Consider the following 18022-nt stretch of genomic DNA (forward strand, 5'->3'; position numbering starts at 1 on the left):
GACGGCGACGATGGGGTGAGGAAGAGGGAGGCGTGAGGAAGAGGGAGACATGACTTTTGTTTTAAAAGTGAGAATGAGAATATATAGATTGGATTCTCAAATGCCACCTTGGAGATTGAAATTGAAAAAAAAGAATTTGAGGCCTGCCACGTAGGCTAAGGCCTAATCGTATTATAGAATAGATGTTCAAATTTGGGTGCAATTAAGCCCCTTCGTCTACCGGCGACTCATGTTCCAATTTGAGTGCAATTAAGCTCATTTGTCTAACTGCGTCAGATCGTTGTTAGATGGAGAGACTTAATTACACCCAAATTAGAACATAGAGGATCTGACTGATCCTATCTTCAATATTGAATGTCAGATATCATAGGAGCGTCTATAATAGAGGCTAAATTGCTTTTAAATTACAACCCGCGAGCATTTTAGCGATTACGAATTTTTCTCTTATATAAAGTAGATACTATTGTTTAGGATGCTAAAATTACGCCAACATAGGTAGTCCTGGAGCGTTTTGAAGTGGGGCACGCATCAAATACTATTATTTGATTAATCATTTTGTTACACTAATAATTAAGAGACAAATATCCAAACAATAGTATCAGCAAAGATGCACATCCAAAAAGGATCAACTCACATGGCTAGCAAAACTAGCTGGGTACAGCCCATTTCCGCAAACATTCTAAAAATTTTAAATATAAATAAAAGGAAAATTACTAGTATAATGATGATGAAATTATGCCCCACCTATTCTAAAAAAATCACAAAACACGGCTCAATTAGTAAAACGCTTCATCTCTAATCGACTTGAAACTTTAAGTCATCTAATATGTATGAGTTTGTGATGGGCACAATATTTTTTACTTTTTTTTTAAAGACGAAAAAAACAGGAAATAATAAAGTAGCAAGGGAATGGATATAGAATCATTGAGCTCGCAAACTTAAATCTGATGAGAAATTATATTCCATTATTAGTTCTGGTATCGTAAAGCATTATATGGTTTCACCAAACGTGGAGAAATAATTGCAAGAATAGGCATTACCTGTGTAGTCTTTATCGCGAAAGACTTTGTTGTTCAAGAGAGAATGAAATGAAAGAAATCACAGAATGCTGAGACCCAAATCCTAAGTTTGAAATTTCCTTGATGCATTATGGCTGCTGCTATATAAACTTTGTAAATCTAACCAATAATACATTATATAAGATTACAGGTGATGCTTATCGAGCCTTGAGGACGACTTTTCCGGCCTTGTTCGTCGATTATGCACCGTTGATAGCTGCTTCGGCATTTCCTTCTTCTGCGATCTTTCCATTGATTTGTGTCCGTGGTCTCTGAACACAACAAAACCACGGTGTCAGAGTCGAAACCAGATCATAGGAAAATATCAAGAGGGGTGGGGGGTCGGGGGAGTCTCGTCTGAGATTGTCTGACGGGTCAAGATTCATAAGACGCTACTGATCCAAACACCAATAATTTACATATATGACACCAAATATGGGTGGTTTTGGATTCGGATATTGCACCCGTGAGACGGTCTCATACAAGTTTTTCAGTATCAAGAGACGGGGGGAGCGGTTTCTGTACCCAATCGGCAGACTCCCCGGAGTTTCCGTTCAAGAGTTTATGATTCTCATCTTTTATCCTCGTATCTTTGCTCAACGGAAGCAACTGCGACGCAGAGCCACTCGAACGATCGGGTAGTTCTTCGGGGAGAAAATCGAGGTCAGGCTCAAAGTATTGAATAGATAAGCAGTTTTAGATCAGATGAAATTATAGGAACAAGAAAAGGCCAACCTGGCAGCTTCTTGTCTAAGAAGAACACCACCAAATTCACTGTGTACCTACAACAGAATCATGATCCCTCAGAAGCATATAAATGTGTCGAAAACCTAGCAAAAAGTGGCATATATTACCATGCTACAACGACATCAACGGTGTAATGCTTACGCGACGCAACAATCAATAAGCTCTGAGTTACCACAGTCAACCAAGCACAATGCTTCACGAATCTGCAACACCAGACCAAGATATATGTAAAGACTCACAGTCGTATAAGGCGATTCGTAGAAACTACTCCTAAAACAACTCATGATCACCTGTGAGTGCCGTACTTATGGAATGTGCGCACAAAGACGAGAGAGAATATCATGTGGGATGAAAATATCAGATCGCCACAGCCATAAAGCACCCCGCGAGGAACTGTACAGCCCAAGAGTTCTCAGTGAACAAACAATCAAATATGTTGTTGATAATTATAATGCCGTATAGGAGACAAAAGGAAATTGTCACCTACAATTAATTAATAGAACTTCTAAAATATTATCAGGGCGAGGCAGCCTAGCAAGCTTCGAGCCCTACAACATTCAAAACAAGATTCCAAATACAAACAGTATAGTTCCGCGTACAAATTCTACAAATAGAGTCGATGACAGAAGTCTTCAGCAGAAAGAAGTTACGATGAAAAAGAAAACGAAGAAAGTTTCACCTCTCGGCAGTGATAATTTGGACCGGGCAGCTGTGTTGAATAAAAAGTTATTATTCTCAGAGTTTGACAAGCCTGCAGCAAAGAATACAAATGATGATTAATCATAGAAACATTTAACAAACAGTAACTAATTACATATTTTTCATGGTATATATTATGATTCCAAAACCAAATTTTCAAATAAATCTATTATGCAAATAGTTGAGCAACTAGAAACTTCAAAAAACATGCTGAGCTTCGAGTGTATGATTGATCATTATGAACAAAGGTAACAAAGAAGGTGACTTACAACTAAGAACGCTAGAACCCTGCACCATATCAAAACAGTATAGATTTTCTTGCTCTTCGAGAAGAAAGGATGAAAAGTCCACTGCGTGCAGCATTGCAAATATTGGGACCAATAAATTTACACTGAGAAGTAAAGTTTTCACGAAGAATTAACTAATTGTTGAAAAACTCACCAAGATGAAAGACAGAAAAATAATGCTAAATACAGTTTCACTGATATAAGCTCTGTCTTGCCCAAGCTCCTACACTCGGATAAGTTTGTAGCATAAGAAGAGATCCCCCGAAATCAGCAGGCTTGTTAATAGTAACATTAGCAAAAACAGATTGAAAATTATCTACACTTACTGGAAGAAGAAAGAAGCCTAGATCTTGAAGTGTCGGACCAGGCCTATGTAAATAATGAACTCCTCGAGCTGCCAGTCCATGGATGTACTGGTATATGGTAGTATGAGAGATGTCAGATTCACATATTACAGTCTCGAAGGTGCCTAAGTCCACTTAAAGGAATACATTTTAGGACGAAAAATATAAAAGTTCTTTCAAACAATAAACTCTCTACTTTCCGTGTTGATATCACGCTACACTATAATGAGAAGTGACGAGCTATTTAGTTATGAGTTCAGAAGTCGTTTCATTAGCAAAAGGGAGAATCACATAATACGACATGAAGCAGAATATATATGATTTAACTTCAAAGAGTCCCTACATCCGATGAAGCCATAATAAGCTACAAATTGTTCAAGGAAGTAAATGATTGGTTAACTATTCGTCAATGGATAGCTTAAACATACTTAATGCCAACTTGTGACCTAATATATCGTACCAATTCATTAATAGCACAAGATACAATATTAGCTACTCGAGTAAAATCCAAATCATAAAAAGTTAATGAATACTGGTTTGCTGCTACAGCTGGCATATTCATAGCAATATCGAGAATAACAAGAAACACTAATTTCCATATAACTATCCATAATGCTAGAGCAGAAACAATAGTCGAGGAAGTTTCCTTGTGCTTGATCATCCATGCACGTTTACTCCTATGTAATTGACTACTACATGCACTATGATTCTTCCACAGATAGCACTTAAAACATCTCTTGCATAAGATAAATATGAAACCAATAGAAAAACTTCATTCTTTTCCTTACATGAAAATCCACATTGAAAACAACCTTATTAACAAGTATACGAAACAGCTCGTTTAACATCCATGTCTAAAACTAGATGAAGAAACTCGTGCATCGTTCTATTTCTTCATATACAGCATTCACATCCCACACGTGCGCGCACACACATACACTACATTTTTTCTTGGCCATGGAGAGATTGGCACCGGTTAACAAACAACTTTAAGAAAACTTTGAAAAACAACTGTATATGCTAATAGAAATTCCGGTTGACAGCTCAGAAAAACAACAAACTCATAAAACAAGAAATGAATTTAAGCAGGAAAATTGCAGTGGCACTATCACTAGCCATTGCAGGTGAGCAACATACATTAATCTGAAAATAAAACACAAACAATAATAGGCAAGAACAAACCTGAAATATGAGGCCACCTAAAATATACTTCCAATTTTCACCAAGAAGAACGATTTCTGTTGAGGTCTCTGTACAAATTCTCTTCCATAACTTCACGTCCAAAATCCCAAAATTAATATAAAAAAAAGATATTACAAACAATTGCCATAAAAACTAATCCCGGGTGAAAAATTCGAACCTTTGAAGCCTCGCGACCAATGTAAAGCGACATCTTTGGTATTAATGACGGCCAACAGAAGCGCCATGTTACATCAAAAACAAACCCTTTCGTCGATCAACGTTCTTCATCACCCAAATGATAATCCACTTTCTAATTTCAAAATTAACGAAGAATTCACCCCTCGAAGATATAAGAAATCAACAGCCAGTTCGCGAATAGATGATCTTGGAAGATAATGACGGATTTTTGTCACTTGGTAATCGCTAAAGGGATTTGGATGATCGATATTAAAATCGCAAAAAGCAAGCGCATGTTTGCTCTCTCTACAAAACAGGATCGTGGGGATGTTGTGTTTTCATCTCTCTCTCTCTCTCTCTCTCTCTCCTAATATTCTTCTTCTGATTTGCCTCTCCGGTGAGAGTTGAACACGGACAACAGTTGAGAATCAGGGCAAACTTGGAATTACTAATAAATTCAAATTCTAAAATATTCTCGATAATCTATAAATATCAAAATATATTTGGTAGCATACTATTAAGACAAATTATTTCTTTTAGAAATTATATTGATTATTAAGATTCAGATTTTCGCCAAGAGAAAACAACGGACTCGAATTCTTTACTATCAAATTGGTAGTGCATTTAATTTGTGTGAGCATTAATGAATAATCAATCTATTGTTAAAAGGGCAACAAATAATGTTACCACGTCTACCAATAAATAGCATACTAAGTTACCTCAATTTTTTCTTCAACTTCTTTGATTATTTGTTTGTTTTTAGTTATTTTAATTATTGAGCCATAAGATAACTTAATAGAAAAGTGATTAATTTTGTGCTCGCAATTAGATGATCGATTGGCTAGCAGCCTCAATATCAAGAGAAAGATATGATCATGTGGCACCCTCTCATTAGGTCATGTGAGTGTCACTAATAGGAACAAAATTAAGATGAATGTTGAGTTATGTACGTGAAGGAGAAAAAGATAAATATTTAATTGAGAGTTGAGTTGAACAAAAGTCACTGTGGACAATCTTAGTGTCTTTTAACCCGAGCTATTATTAGTAATCTTTGTTTTTTTTGAATTAGATATAATCGTTGTTGTTATTGTTATATCACTACCGTCTCTATTTTTTTTTCAAATTAATAAATAAATATTTTTCTTGTAAATAAAAAATAAAATAAATAATTAAATATTGACTAGCTATATTCTAGAATATTTTTCGAAGACTTGCAAAGCGATTCTAATCTGATAACGTGTTAGCCTTAATTTTTTCCCTTTGCGTCTTATATACATAATACATCTAAAACACTAGAGTCTTCTTTAATTTATTTGCTTGGCATGATCAACAATGAAATGTCAATATAGGTATTAATGTCAACAGTGACATAAAAAACTACTCATATTTATGCTTCTCTAATTGCAAATATTAGAATAAGACGAGAGAATATACAAAATAAGGTAAATATAATTTATTAGATAAGTCGTAAGTGACGCAAATATTTAAAAAGATAGTGAATTGTTCATTGTCGTTTCGCAATCAATTCATCGCCGTAATTAATTTATCTGTATAATTCAGCTTAGAGATTTTCCCGTTTATCTGAGTGTGAGTTGTGTGTGTTTTGTGGTGTGTGTGTGAGTGTATTTGATTAGGGTTTAGATTTAGTTACACATTTTAATTAGATTAATTAAAATAAATATTTCTATTTTAAGAAAGTGGCCACTTTTAATGGAACAAATTAAATGGAAAGGTGGCCACATTTATTGGGACGGGGGAGTAATAGTTTCAGAGCGAATGATTTGAACCATTTACTTATTAGCTGGAAAGAAAATATTTTACCAATTAAGCTGCTTTTTATTGTATTGTGAATATAAGTAACTAGGAATATATAATTCATTGTTCCCATTATCGTAAAAGTCGCTAAATCATTAATGTTAGTTGTATACTACTTATTTTTTGTATTAATTCTCCACATTTGTCATTTATAGGGGATGTAATCATAAACATATATTTGACACATCAATATAAGCGTCCAAACGTCTATATTGTGAAGCCAAACTCCATTAATTGAAAAACAAAAGAAGCTCGGAATCACAAATCATAAACCGTAATTATTTTTGTGCATGTATTATAGTCTATATTTTTGGAAATTATTTGAAAGTGCAGTTACATGAGTTTATATGAGAGATGGAAATTACTAACTTTAAATTATCACTCAATACTCTTATAATTTTATTTCTTTTGGTATATAAATAAACAATTAAATAATTAAAATTAAAAATCACGTCAAGGTGAACTAAAATATTGGAAGACATTTGGGTTTAGGCATTAATAACTCTATCGTTGGGCTCAACATTCATATATTTGCTTCTAATTAAATAAGGTTACATAAGCTACTTTCTATAAGTAGCAGCTACAATTTATCGGGTTTTTTTGTTGTCAGGGTTTACCGAATATTTAATTATTAAAAACTAATGAAATAAATGATGAAAATGTTTATTTTAGTTCATAAATAAACTGTTGGAAATATGGTTTTGGAAATATGGTTTTAATGCCATATCTGGAAATTATTATTTAATTAAATATTTATTATTTAATTAAAATAATGATTGTATGTTAATCTACATCTCGAGTAGATCAACGTGATATACTTGAAGTCTCAAAACCAATTTCCGATGAGTGAGATATTGTATGTCAAAGTTTGGATGTTGAAGAGGGAAAATAACATTTGTTATGTTATCCCACATTGGAAAACATAGAGATGTTTTTCATGTATAAGAATAGCAAAGCACATGGAGTTGATAAATTGACTTGTGGGCTTGCTAGTGGGCTTGATCTAAGTACTAGCCTCGCGCGCACACACACGCGCGCCGCCGCCGCCGCCGCCGGACGGGCGGGTCGGGTACGGGCCGCGGCCAAGGACTTGGATCTTGGCAATTGGTGCTTTGGGGTGGTGTTTGGGGCCCAAACTATTTTTTGGACCAACTCCATTGGGCTTTTAATTTTTGGCCCAACTGTTTGTTTTTCCTAAGCCCAGCCCATAACTGCAACAGTTGACAGCAGCAGCAAGCAGCAGAAGAAGCAGGACGCCAACTTCGACTTCTGCATGGCGTCTTCAATTTTGCAACTAAGTTTCTTCAATGACTGCGCCCACCGGCCAACTCTTCAACCTTTACGGCTTCCAGCCGTCGGAGTAGAATTCAAGGTATTGAATTCATACTTACCACATGTCTATAAATAGACTTGTGGAGAGCATGCAGCAAGGTACGAACAACACCAAGAAATACTGCATTCTGCATTTTCTACAATCACACTCTCTGCAAACACTTGTGCTCAGTTCTTGATCCTATTAAGTTCGCCGGATCTCGCCGGATTGTGGTGCTACATCCGACGAGACGTAGTCGTTTTACCTTTGGGGAAGATACGCCAAACCGAAGAGCACTACCGGGGCGATAATCTTCTTGCGGGAAGAGATTCATCTCGACTCGACTTTGTTTATACGTATAATTTATTTATACAATGTATTTCAGTTGTATCGAATTATTTGAGTTGTAATTTCTCAAATTATTTACTTTGTAATATTTTCAATTATTTTGAGTTGTAATTTCTCAAAATAAATATTTTGTAATATCTCGATCGTGTACCCGGTTCTAACAATCGCAAGAAGATTATTTCTCTGCTGTTGATACACGTTCGAGAAATGGCTCACACCGACGTCAATATGGATGGCTCCACCACCTCTGCAACCATCGGTTCAACCACGTCGTCAATATTTTCCTCGTTTGCATCAACGGGGGCTTCTTCGTCAACATCTAGAACTATTGGTCTTGCCGAGAAACCATCAACGTTCTCAGGCAAGAACTTCAAATATTGGCAAGAGAAGATGCTATTCTACCTCACAACCGTGGGGTTTGCCGGATTCTTAATGGAGGATAAACCTCCAACCCCGAGTGAAGGGGAAGGGGAGACAAGCCAAGAAATTCGTGCCGGATATTTGAACTGGTGCCGCGGCGACTACTTGTGCCGTAACACCGTTCTCATGTCTCTGGACGAACGGCTCTACCGTGTTTTCAAGGTTCATGAAACCGCGAAACAATTGTGGGAGGCCCTTGATCTGAAATATCAAGTGGACAAGGCAAATACTACCAAGTATATTGTCGCCAAATGGTTGGAATATAAAATGGTCGACTCCCGGCCATTGATGGACCAAGTGGAAGAGTTCCAAAATCTTTCACATGAGGTTCAAGCCGAAGGGATGCCCTTGGCGGATGCATTGCTCGTTGCAATCATCATAGAGAAATTACCTCCTAGTTGGAGGAAATTTCAAAACCTTTTGAAGCATGAGCGCTCGGAGATGTCCGTGCCGATATTAATATCCAAGCTTCAAATGGAGGATCACGTGAGAAGTCGTGATCAAAAGGGAAAAACTCCGATGGAGGCAAAGGCCAATCTCGCCGAGAAAGGCGGTCCCTCCAACAAACGTGGTCGCCCTAACCCTAATAATAAGGGTAAAGGGAAGCAAAGCGGTAGTCAACCATCAAAGTTTGATGGTGTATGTTATAATTGTGACAAAAAAGGTCACATGGCTAAGGATTGCCGCAAGCCAAAGCGGAAGAAAGCAAATGGCAACGTGAACAACGTCGAGAAGGACTTCGACGATTGGAACCACGATGACTTTGCTGCCATGATCTCCGAGGTGAATCATGTGGACAACCCGAACGCTTGGTTCGTGGACACCGGCGCTACCGTCCATATATGCATAAATCGTGAGTTGTTCCACAACTACAAAGAAGTGGAAAACAAAACGATAATGGAGGCTAGCGAACGGACATCCCAAGTCCTTGGCATGGGAGATGTGATTCTTCAACTCACGTCGGGCGTGGAGATCACATTGAAAGACGTATTACACGTTCCAACTGTCCGAAAGAATTTAATTTCGGGCTTTAGGCTTACGAATAAGGATTTTGAATTGTTTTTCAAATCTGACTATGTTGTAATACGCAAGTGGGGAAAGTTCCTAGGGAAAGGCTATGCCTCCGAAGGACTTTTCAAACTTGGTGTAAGAGCTTGTAAGCCTGCCAAGGCTAAAATCAATAAAGATGCATCAACTTCTTCTGCTTACTTGATTGAGTGTTCTGATTTATGGCATTGTAGACTTGGACATGTTAATCTAAATGCTATAAAGAGATTAGTAAAAATGAATTTACTAAAAGTTGATGAATACAACTCACAAGAAAAATGTGAAGTTTGTGTTGAAGCCAAAATGGCTAAGTTACCGTTTAAATCGGTAAAAAGGAGCACTCAACCATTGGAACTTATTCACACCGATGTTTGTGATTTAAAGTTCGTGCAAACTAGAGGTGGCAAGAAGTACTTTATCACCTTTATAGACGATTGCACAAAGTATTGTTACCTTTACTTATTGAAAAGTAAAGATGAGGCTATTGAAGCTTTTAGAAACTTCAAAAATGAAGCCGAGAATCAACTTGGATGTCGAATTAAGATGGTTCGAAGTGATAGAGGTGGAGAATATGTAGCTCCGTTTGCTGAATTATGCAACGAAAGTGGTATAATCCATCAAACGACGGCTCCTTATTCACCACAATCTAACGGCGTTGCTGAACGCAAGAATCGAACTCTTAAGGAGATGATGAATGCCTTGTTGATTAGTTCAGGATTACCCCAGAACATGTGGGGGGAAGCTGTCTTAACGGCCAACTATATCTTGAACAAGATTCCACTCAAAGGGAAAGATGTAACTCCCTATGAGCTATGGAAAGGAAGGAAACCTTCGTATAAATACCTCAAAGTGTGGGGGTGTTTAGCCAAGGTAGAAGTGCCTTTACCAAAGCAAGTTACAATAGGACCTAAAACGGTGGATTGTATCTTCGTTGGTCATGCACTTAATAGCAGTGCCTATCGTTTTATAGTGCACAGATCGGAGATACCTGATATACATGTTGGGACAACGATAGAATCAAGGAATGCTATATTCTTTGAAAATATCTATCCTAACAAGGATAAAGGTACATCGAACTCTAATGATGGAGTTGATGGTGATGCTACAGGTTCTAAACCTATGGAAGTAGCTAGTAATTCTACTCAAGTAGATGATGCCACGGGTTCTAATCATGTACAACCTAATAGGAAAAGACCAAGGTCTAAACCTATGGATGTAGAACCGAGACGTGGGGAACGAGTTAGAAAAGCTAATGTCTATGGACCGGATTATGTTGTCTTGATGCTAGATGGCGAACCGGTGACGATTAAAGAAGCTATGTCTGGCTCAGATGCAGCTCTCTGGAAGGAAGCCATCGATATTGAGATTGATTCCATTATGCAGAATCATACTTGGGTGTTAGTGGATCTACCACCTGGAAGTAAAGCTTTAGGATGCAAATGGATCCTAAAGAAGAAGTACAAATCTGATGGTACTATAGATAAGTACAAAGCCCGACTTGTCGTTCAAGGTTTCAGGCAGAAAGAAGGGTACGATTTCTTCGATACCTATTCACCTGTGACCAGACTAACATCTATTCGGATGCTTCTCGCTATTGCTGCCTTGCACAATCTCGAGATTCACCAAATGAATGTGAAAACTGCGTTCTTGTATGGCGAGTTGGAAGATGAAATATATATGAAGCAACCTGAAGGGTTTGTAGTACCTGGGCAAGAGCACAAAGTATGCAAACTTCAAAGGTCTTTATATGGGTTGAAGCAAGCACCGCTTCAATGGCATTTAAAATTTGACAGTGTAATGTTGTCAAATGGATTCAGAATCAATGAGTGCGATAAATGTGTCTACATTAAGAATTCTAATAACGGATATGTTATTGTTTGTCTTTATGTAGATGACATGCTCATCATGGGAAGTAATTCCCGAGTGATTCAAGAAACCAAAGGCATGCTAAGTAAAAATTTTAGCATGAAAGATATGGGCTTAGCTGATGTTATCCTTGGAATTAAAATTCTAAGAAGACCTGATGGTATTACTATAACACAATCTCACTACGTTGAGAAAGTGTTAAAGAAATTCAACGCTTTTGACAAGCCAATAGCTAAGACACCATGGGAACCTAGTGTGCATTTGAGTGTACACAAGGGAGAACCTGTTGACGCGATAGAATATGCGAAGATTATTGGGAGCTTGTTGTATCTAACAAATTGCACTCGTCCCGATATAGCATGCTCGGTCAACAAGTTGGGCAGCTTTACAGCTAACCCTAGTAATGAACATTGGAAAGCTCTTGAAAGGGTTTTGAGATATTTGAAATATACTCAAAACTATGCAATTCATTATACTAGGGAACCCTCTGTACTTGAAGGGTACTGTGATGCAAATTGGATATCTGATGCCAAAGACTCGTTTTCAACAAGCGGTTATGTATTCACTGTGGGGGGTGGTGCTGTGTCTTGGAAATCCAAGAAGCAAACATGTATTGCTAGATCGACCATGGAATCAGAATTCATAGCTTTGGATAAAGCTGGTGAAGAAGCCGAGTGGCTTAAAAATTTCCTCGAGGATATTCCATGTTGGTCGAAACCTGTGTCGTCCGTAATAATTCATTGTGATAGTCAAGCTGCTATCGGACGAGCACAAAACCATTTGTATAACGGTAAGTCGAGACATATTCGTCGACGTCATAATACCGTGAGACATTTGATCACTAGTGGAGTTATCTCAATTGATTATATAAGATCAATTGATAACATAGCTGATCCTTTGACAAAAAGTATCCATCGAGATCAGATGTATAAACTGTTAGGGGGAATGGGTTTGAAGTCCACAAATTAAGGATAATCATAGTGGCAACCCAACCATGATGACTGGAGGATCCCAAGAACTTGGTTCAATGGGACAACTAAGCTATGAAAATCCGTGTGTTGAACACTCGAATTGCCTATTCCTTGTAGAACAGCGAGTGTTCGGAAACCTGCACGTGGTGAGGTTAAGTCTTTGACATTTAATGACTCTAGAACTCCTCGAAGAGGACAAGTATAGCAGGATACTTGAGTTAAGAGTCACCTATGTAAGTGTGAAGTGGGGCTGCTTCGATTGAAACACTTATGAATCCAAAGAGGTGTTCCAAGGCCTGTAATGGACACAAACGTGAGAACGAATAAGGATTGAAGCAATATTGTGTCAATATTGTTGACTCAGTATACACCAAGGAGGACTAGTTCAAGGAACACAATCCACTAGGCCGCCGGTATACTCGATAATATTGACTATGGCAGGTTCAAAGCCACAAGCTACCTTTCCAAATGCAATGTTGTCTCTTAAGAGAACTGAGCTAAGTGTTTGTATACTTTCGCATGCTGATTTCTCACTCATGTGGGGGATTGTTGGAAATATGGTTTTGGAAATATGGTTTTAATGCCATATCTGGAAATTATTATTTAATTAAATATTTATTATTTAATTAAAATAATGATTGTATGTTAATCTACATCTCGAGTAGATCAACGTGATATACTTGAAGTCTCAAAACCAATTTCCGATGAGTGAGATATTGTATGTCAAAGTTTGGATGTTGAAGAGGGAAAATAACATTTGTTATGTTATCCCACATTGGAAAACATAGAGATGTTTTTCATGTATAAGAATAGCAAAGCACATGGAGTTGATAAATTGACTTGTGGGCTTGCTAGTGGGCTTGATCTAAGTACTAGCCTCGCGCGCACACACACGCGCGCCGCCGCCGACGATCGATCGATCGATCGGACGGACGACGACGTCGTCGCCGCCGCCGCCGGACGGGCGGGTCGGGTACGGGCCGCGGCCAAGGACTTGGATCTTGGCAATTAGTGCTTTGGGGTGGTGTTTGGGGCCCAAACTATTTTTTGGACCAACTCCATTGGGCTTTTAATTTTTGGCCCAACAGAATTTTTTTCTTGGCCCAACTGTTTGTTTTTCCTAAGCCCAGCCCATAACTGCAACAGTTGACAGCAGCAGCAAGCAGCAGAAGAAGCAGGACGCCAACTTCGACTTCTGCATGGCGTCTTCAATTTTGCAACTAAGTTTCTTCAATGACTGCGCCCACCGGCCAACTCTTCAACCTTTACGGCTTCCAGCCGTCGGAGTAGAATTCAAGGTATTGAATTCATACTTACCACATGTCTATAAATAGACTTGTGGAGAGCATGCAGCAAGGTACGAACAACACCAAGAAATACTGCATTCTGCATTTTCTACAATCACACTCTCTGCAAACACTTGTGCTCAGTTCTTGATCCTATTAAGTTCGCCGGATCTCGCCGGATTGTGGTGCTACATCCGACGAGACGTAGTCGTTTTACCTTTGGGGAAGATACGCCAAACCGAAGAGCACTACCGGGGCGATAATCTTCTTGCGGGAAGAGATTCATCTCGACTCGACTTTGTTTATACGTATAATTTATTTATATAGTGTATTTCAGTTGTATCGAATTATTTGAGTTGTAATTTCTCAAATTATTTACTTTGTAATATTTTCAATTATTTTGAGTTGTAATTTCTCAAAATAAATATTTTGTAATATCTCGATCGTGTACCCGGTTCTAACATAAACTACTTATATAGTTATATACGGGGCGGAGCCAGGATTTTTTTTGGGGGGGGGGGGCTGAATTGTTACGGGGGTTCGGGGGCGGTAGGCCCCGATTTTTTTTTTTGGGGGCATTCAATACATTTTAGACATTTTTTACTAAAATACAAATATAATCATAATAATAACAACATTTTTATAGATAATATAGTTCAAAACATTTACTAAAATTTTTTTTTGGAGCATTCAATACATTTTAGACATTTTTTACTAAAATACAAATATAATAATAATAATAATAACAACATTTTCATTTATAATATAGTTCAAAACATTTACTAAATTTTTTTTTTGGGGGCATTCAATACATTTTAGACATTTTTTACTAAAATACAAATGTAATAATAATAATAATAACAACATTTTCATAGATAATATAGTTCAAAACATTTACTAAAATTTTTTTTGGGGGCATTCAATACATTTAGACATTTTTTACTAAAATACAAATATAATAATAATAATAATAACAACATTTTCATAGATAATATAGTTCAAAACATTTACTAAAAAAATTTTTGGGGGCATTCAATACATTTAGACATTTTTTACTAAAATACAAATATAATAATAATAATAATAATAATAATAACAACATTTTCATTTATAATATAGTTCAAAACATTTACTAAATTTTTTTTGGGGCATTCAATACATTTTAGACATTTTTTACTAAAATACAAATATAATAATAATAATAATAATAATAATAATAATAATAATAATAATAATAATAATAATAATAATAATAATAACAACATTTTCATAGATAATATAGTTCAACATTTACTAAAAAAAATTTGGGGGCATTCAATACATTTTAGACATTTTTTTACTAAAATACAAATATAATAATAATAATAACAACATTTTTAGACATATTAAAAAAAAAAATTCAAAATTTGGGGGGGCTCTAGCCCCCCCTGGCTCCGCCCTACATACATTATACACATAAATGGAATAACTTTGATTTTCGACAACTATATATAAATGGAAAAACGTATTCATTAAGAGATTATACATAAAAAGGTAATATTCGTATATAAAAGTGCATAGATCATTTCCCTCAAAAAACAAAAAGTACATAGATCATTGAAAGAAATTGAACGATAGTGCACTCTCGTTTATTTTTTATGAAATCTTTTCTTATCAAAAAAAGAATAACCCCAAGATATTTTGTATTATAAAAAATAATAATTATATTGTCAAAGAGAAAAGGAGGAAACAGAATAAATATTGTGGGACTAGGCATAAAGCGGTTTGAGTTCGAGGTTGTCATTTTCACATTCAAATCAAGAGAAGTTTGATGCTAATAGCAGGGAATTTGTCAAAAGTGATGTCTAAATTTTCCACAATACTACAATATCATGTGTGGGACAACTTGAGATGAGATCTGATTCACTAATCCAACCCATCGCCCCTCCACCTAAGTCTGGACGACGCATACTGAATTCGAGTTTTTAAGTTTGATTTCACAACTAGAATTGTGTTGGTTGTTAATTCAAGCTTCAAAATTCGAATTCGCAACTAACATTATTATTGATTGTGAATTCAAAGTTTTAAAATTTGAATTCACAACCTACATTAGCTATTCATTTACAATCAATACTATTTATTTAAAATTTGAATTCACAACCAATACTATTGCTAATTATAAATTCAAATTTTAAAACTTGAATTCACAACTAGCAATCATGTTGGTTGTGAATTCAAGCTTTAAAACTCAAATTTACAACAAGCATTATCGATTCGATTGTGAATTCAAGAATATTATTAACAACACAAACTCATCTCAATTTTTTCCCCCAATTAAAAAATTCACCCGAGCTCCGGCGACCGCCGTACAAATTGATTCACTATTGCCGCTCGCCTAATTGATTCACTTTTAATTAGTTAGTATGAAACATCACTGATCAAATTCAATTGAAGATTTTGACGTTGTTTTCATTTCTTTTTCTCATTTAGAAGAGTCATACAAACACTTCACTTTTATTAATATGTAGTAATATGCTTTTGGTTGATATCACATACATCGATTTTAATTACTCGGCTTGGGTGATGTAATTTTGATATTTACCTTACTCATCAATTCGTAGAAGATACTTTGTATATTTTCTGAATCAAGCTAATCTAGTTGCAGGTTGGGTGGTGTCTCTTTGGTTCTTTCCGTACCTGCATCGCAGCAGTCGCATTGAAGGGGCATGATCGTGATTTACAATCAAAGGCGGCGCAACAGTAATTTGTAGTCGGAGGAGGTGGCGCCAAGAAGAAAGAGAGAGAGAGAGAACAGAGTGGATGAGAAAGGAGGTGCCGGTCGACATTCAAAGACAGGAGAGTGTACTAAAAATTAATGATAAGGGTATAATTGTCTTTTTACATAAACATTGAGTAATTTTTAAAATTTATCTTAGTGGATAATTTTTATTTTTATTATATAGAAATGACTAATTTTGTAGATTGACTCTAATTATAACATGTTATTAATTTACTACTATTATTGACTAAATTGCTCTGAATAGTGAATACCAATTAAAACTAGACTTAAAATAGTTTAGTTATAAGTAGGGCCGGTAACCGGTCTGGTTCGGTTAAAACCGGATTACCGATTAACCGGAATTGGATAAGGCGCAGTTTTCTAACCGATAACCGAATCGATTAATACTTCGGTTAACCGATTAATCGATCCGGTTAATTAATTAACCGAATAATACATAATTTCTGAATTAGAAGGACTGTGAAACTTTATGTGCATCTTCTGTTCTGATATAAAACAATTAAACTTTGTATCTTACGTCAGTTACTCGAACTAATCCATGGGCTTCAATCATAATTCATCATAATTTAAGAACTAATCCATGGGCTTCAATCAGCAAATCACAATCCTATATTTACTCGTAATTACTAACTACTAATGTGGTGGGATTTTTGAAATTTTAATATAAAAAAATATAAATTCATTAATTTAATAAATTTAAATCGGTTAATCGGTTTAATTGGTTAAACCGATTAATCGGTTTACTGAATATACACTAACCGATAACCGAATCGAACCGAAAAAAATTGATTATCAGTGATTAGTGATAATCGATTTTTTTCGGTAAACCGGTGCCGGTTTACCAACCCTAATTATAAGGGCATTTAGAAATTAAATTTTTTCTATATATAATCTTAATACATTATATCCTCCATTCCCTCAAACATCTTCTTAAGGTGACGCAAGTTTAAAAAAATTAGTTGTGTATTTGATTAGAGGAAAGATAATTCATAGTGGAGTTATTCTTAAAAATAGATTATGAAGATGTTTTGGGGACGAACCAAAATGAAAATAAATGAAGATGTTTGTGGGGCGGAGGGAGTGCCACAAACATGATACTCCCTCCGTCCACTAAAAGTATGACATTTTTTTATATTTTTTGGTGTCCACAAAAATTATGGCACTCTCTATTTTAATATATGACCCCACCACTATTTTTTATCCTTACAAACACTCTTTATTTACAAAAAAAATCATCCTTAATTCATTCTCAACCATTCACTTCAAATTTTGGTGGGACCTTTTGTTGGGAACTTAATGAAATATATTAGCCCTAGTTTTGATGATACCAAAATCTTTAAGTTTTCTTTGTAATAGACTAGAATCTTTTGAACTCAACTGTTAGAGTTTGCTTTCTAGTTTTTCTAGTGTTCTGAAAATTGAAGACTGAAGAACGGAGGATTAAAGACTGAAGACTGAAGAACTCAACTGATGTTGCAAATTAAAGGCAGAAGTCAAATACTGATTTTTTACTTAACTAGAGAATCAGTTATGACTGATTCATCAAATGTTGGCTACGTGGAATCAGCGGGCTGATACTAAAGTCAAGTATCAGTTGACATTCTTCCTCAGACTGAACCTCGAACGTTAAAAGGAAGCTGCACACTTCCAAGTACAGCTGCATTAAATGCAGAGATATTGAGGA

At 36.1% G+C, this 18022-nt stretch overlaps 1 protein-coding gene across 1 annotated transcript; it reads right to left on the reverse strand.

Moving 5' to 3' along the window:
* Nucleotides 1-1010: 1010 nt before the first annotated feature.
* LOC131016611 (phosphatidylinositol:ceramide inositolphosphotransferase 1-like) lies at nt 1011-5110 on the reverse strand. The gene is made up of 12 exons (XM_057945318.1): nt 4496-5110; nt 4318-4407; nt 3118-3204; nt 2946-3014; nt 2774-2854; nt 2485-2556; nt 2293-2353; nt 2096-2198; nt 1913-2008; nt 1794-1840; nt 1584-1702; nt 1011-1330 (listed from the first exon to the last, which is right to left on the reverse strand). Exons 1-12 carry the CDS (start codon nt 4526-4528, stop codon nt 1259-1261), a joined length of 930 nt encoding a protein of 309 aa, XP_057801301.1. The 5' UTR covers nt 4529-5110; the 3' UTR covers nt 1011-1258.
* Nucleotides 5111-18022: the final 12912 nt, after the last annotated feature.

The sequence above is a fragment of the Salvia miltiorrhiza genome, chromosome 3 (genome assembly GCF_028751815.1).
Source record: "Salvia miltiorrhiza cultivar Shanhuang (shh) chromosome 3, IMPLAD_Smil_shh, whole genome shotgun sequence".
Lineage (NCBI taxonomy): Eukaryota > Viridiplantae > Streptophyta > Magnoliopsida > Lamiales > Lamiaceae > Salvia > Salvia miltiorrhiza.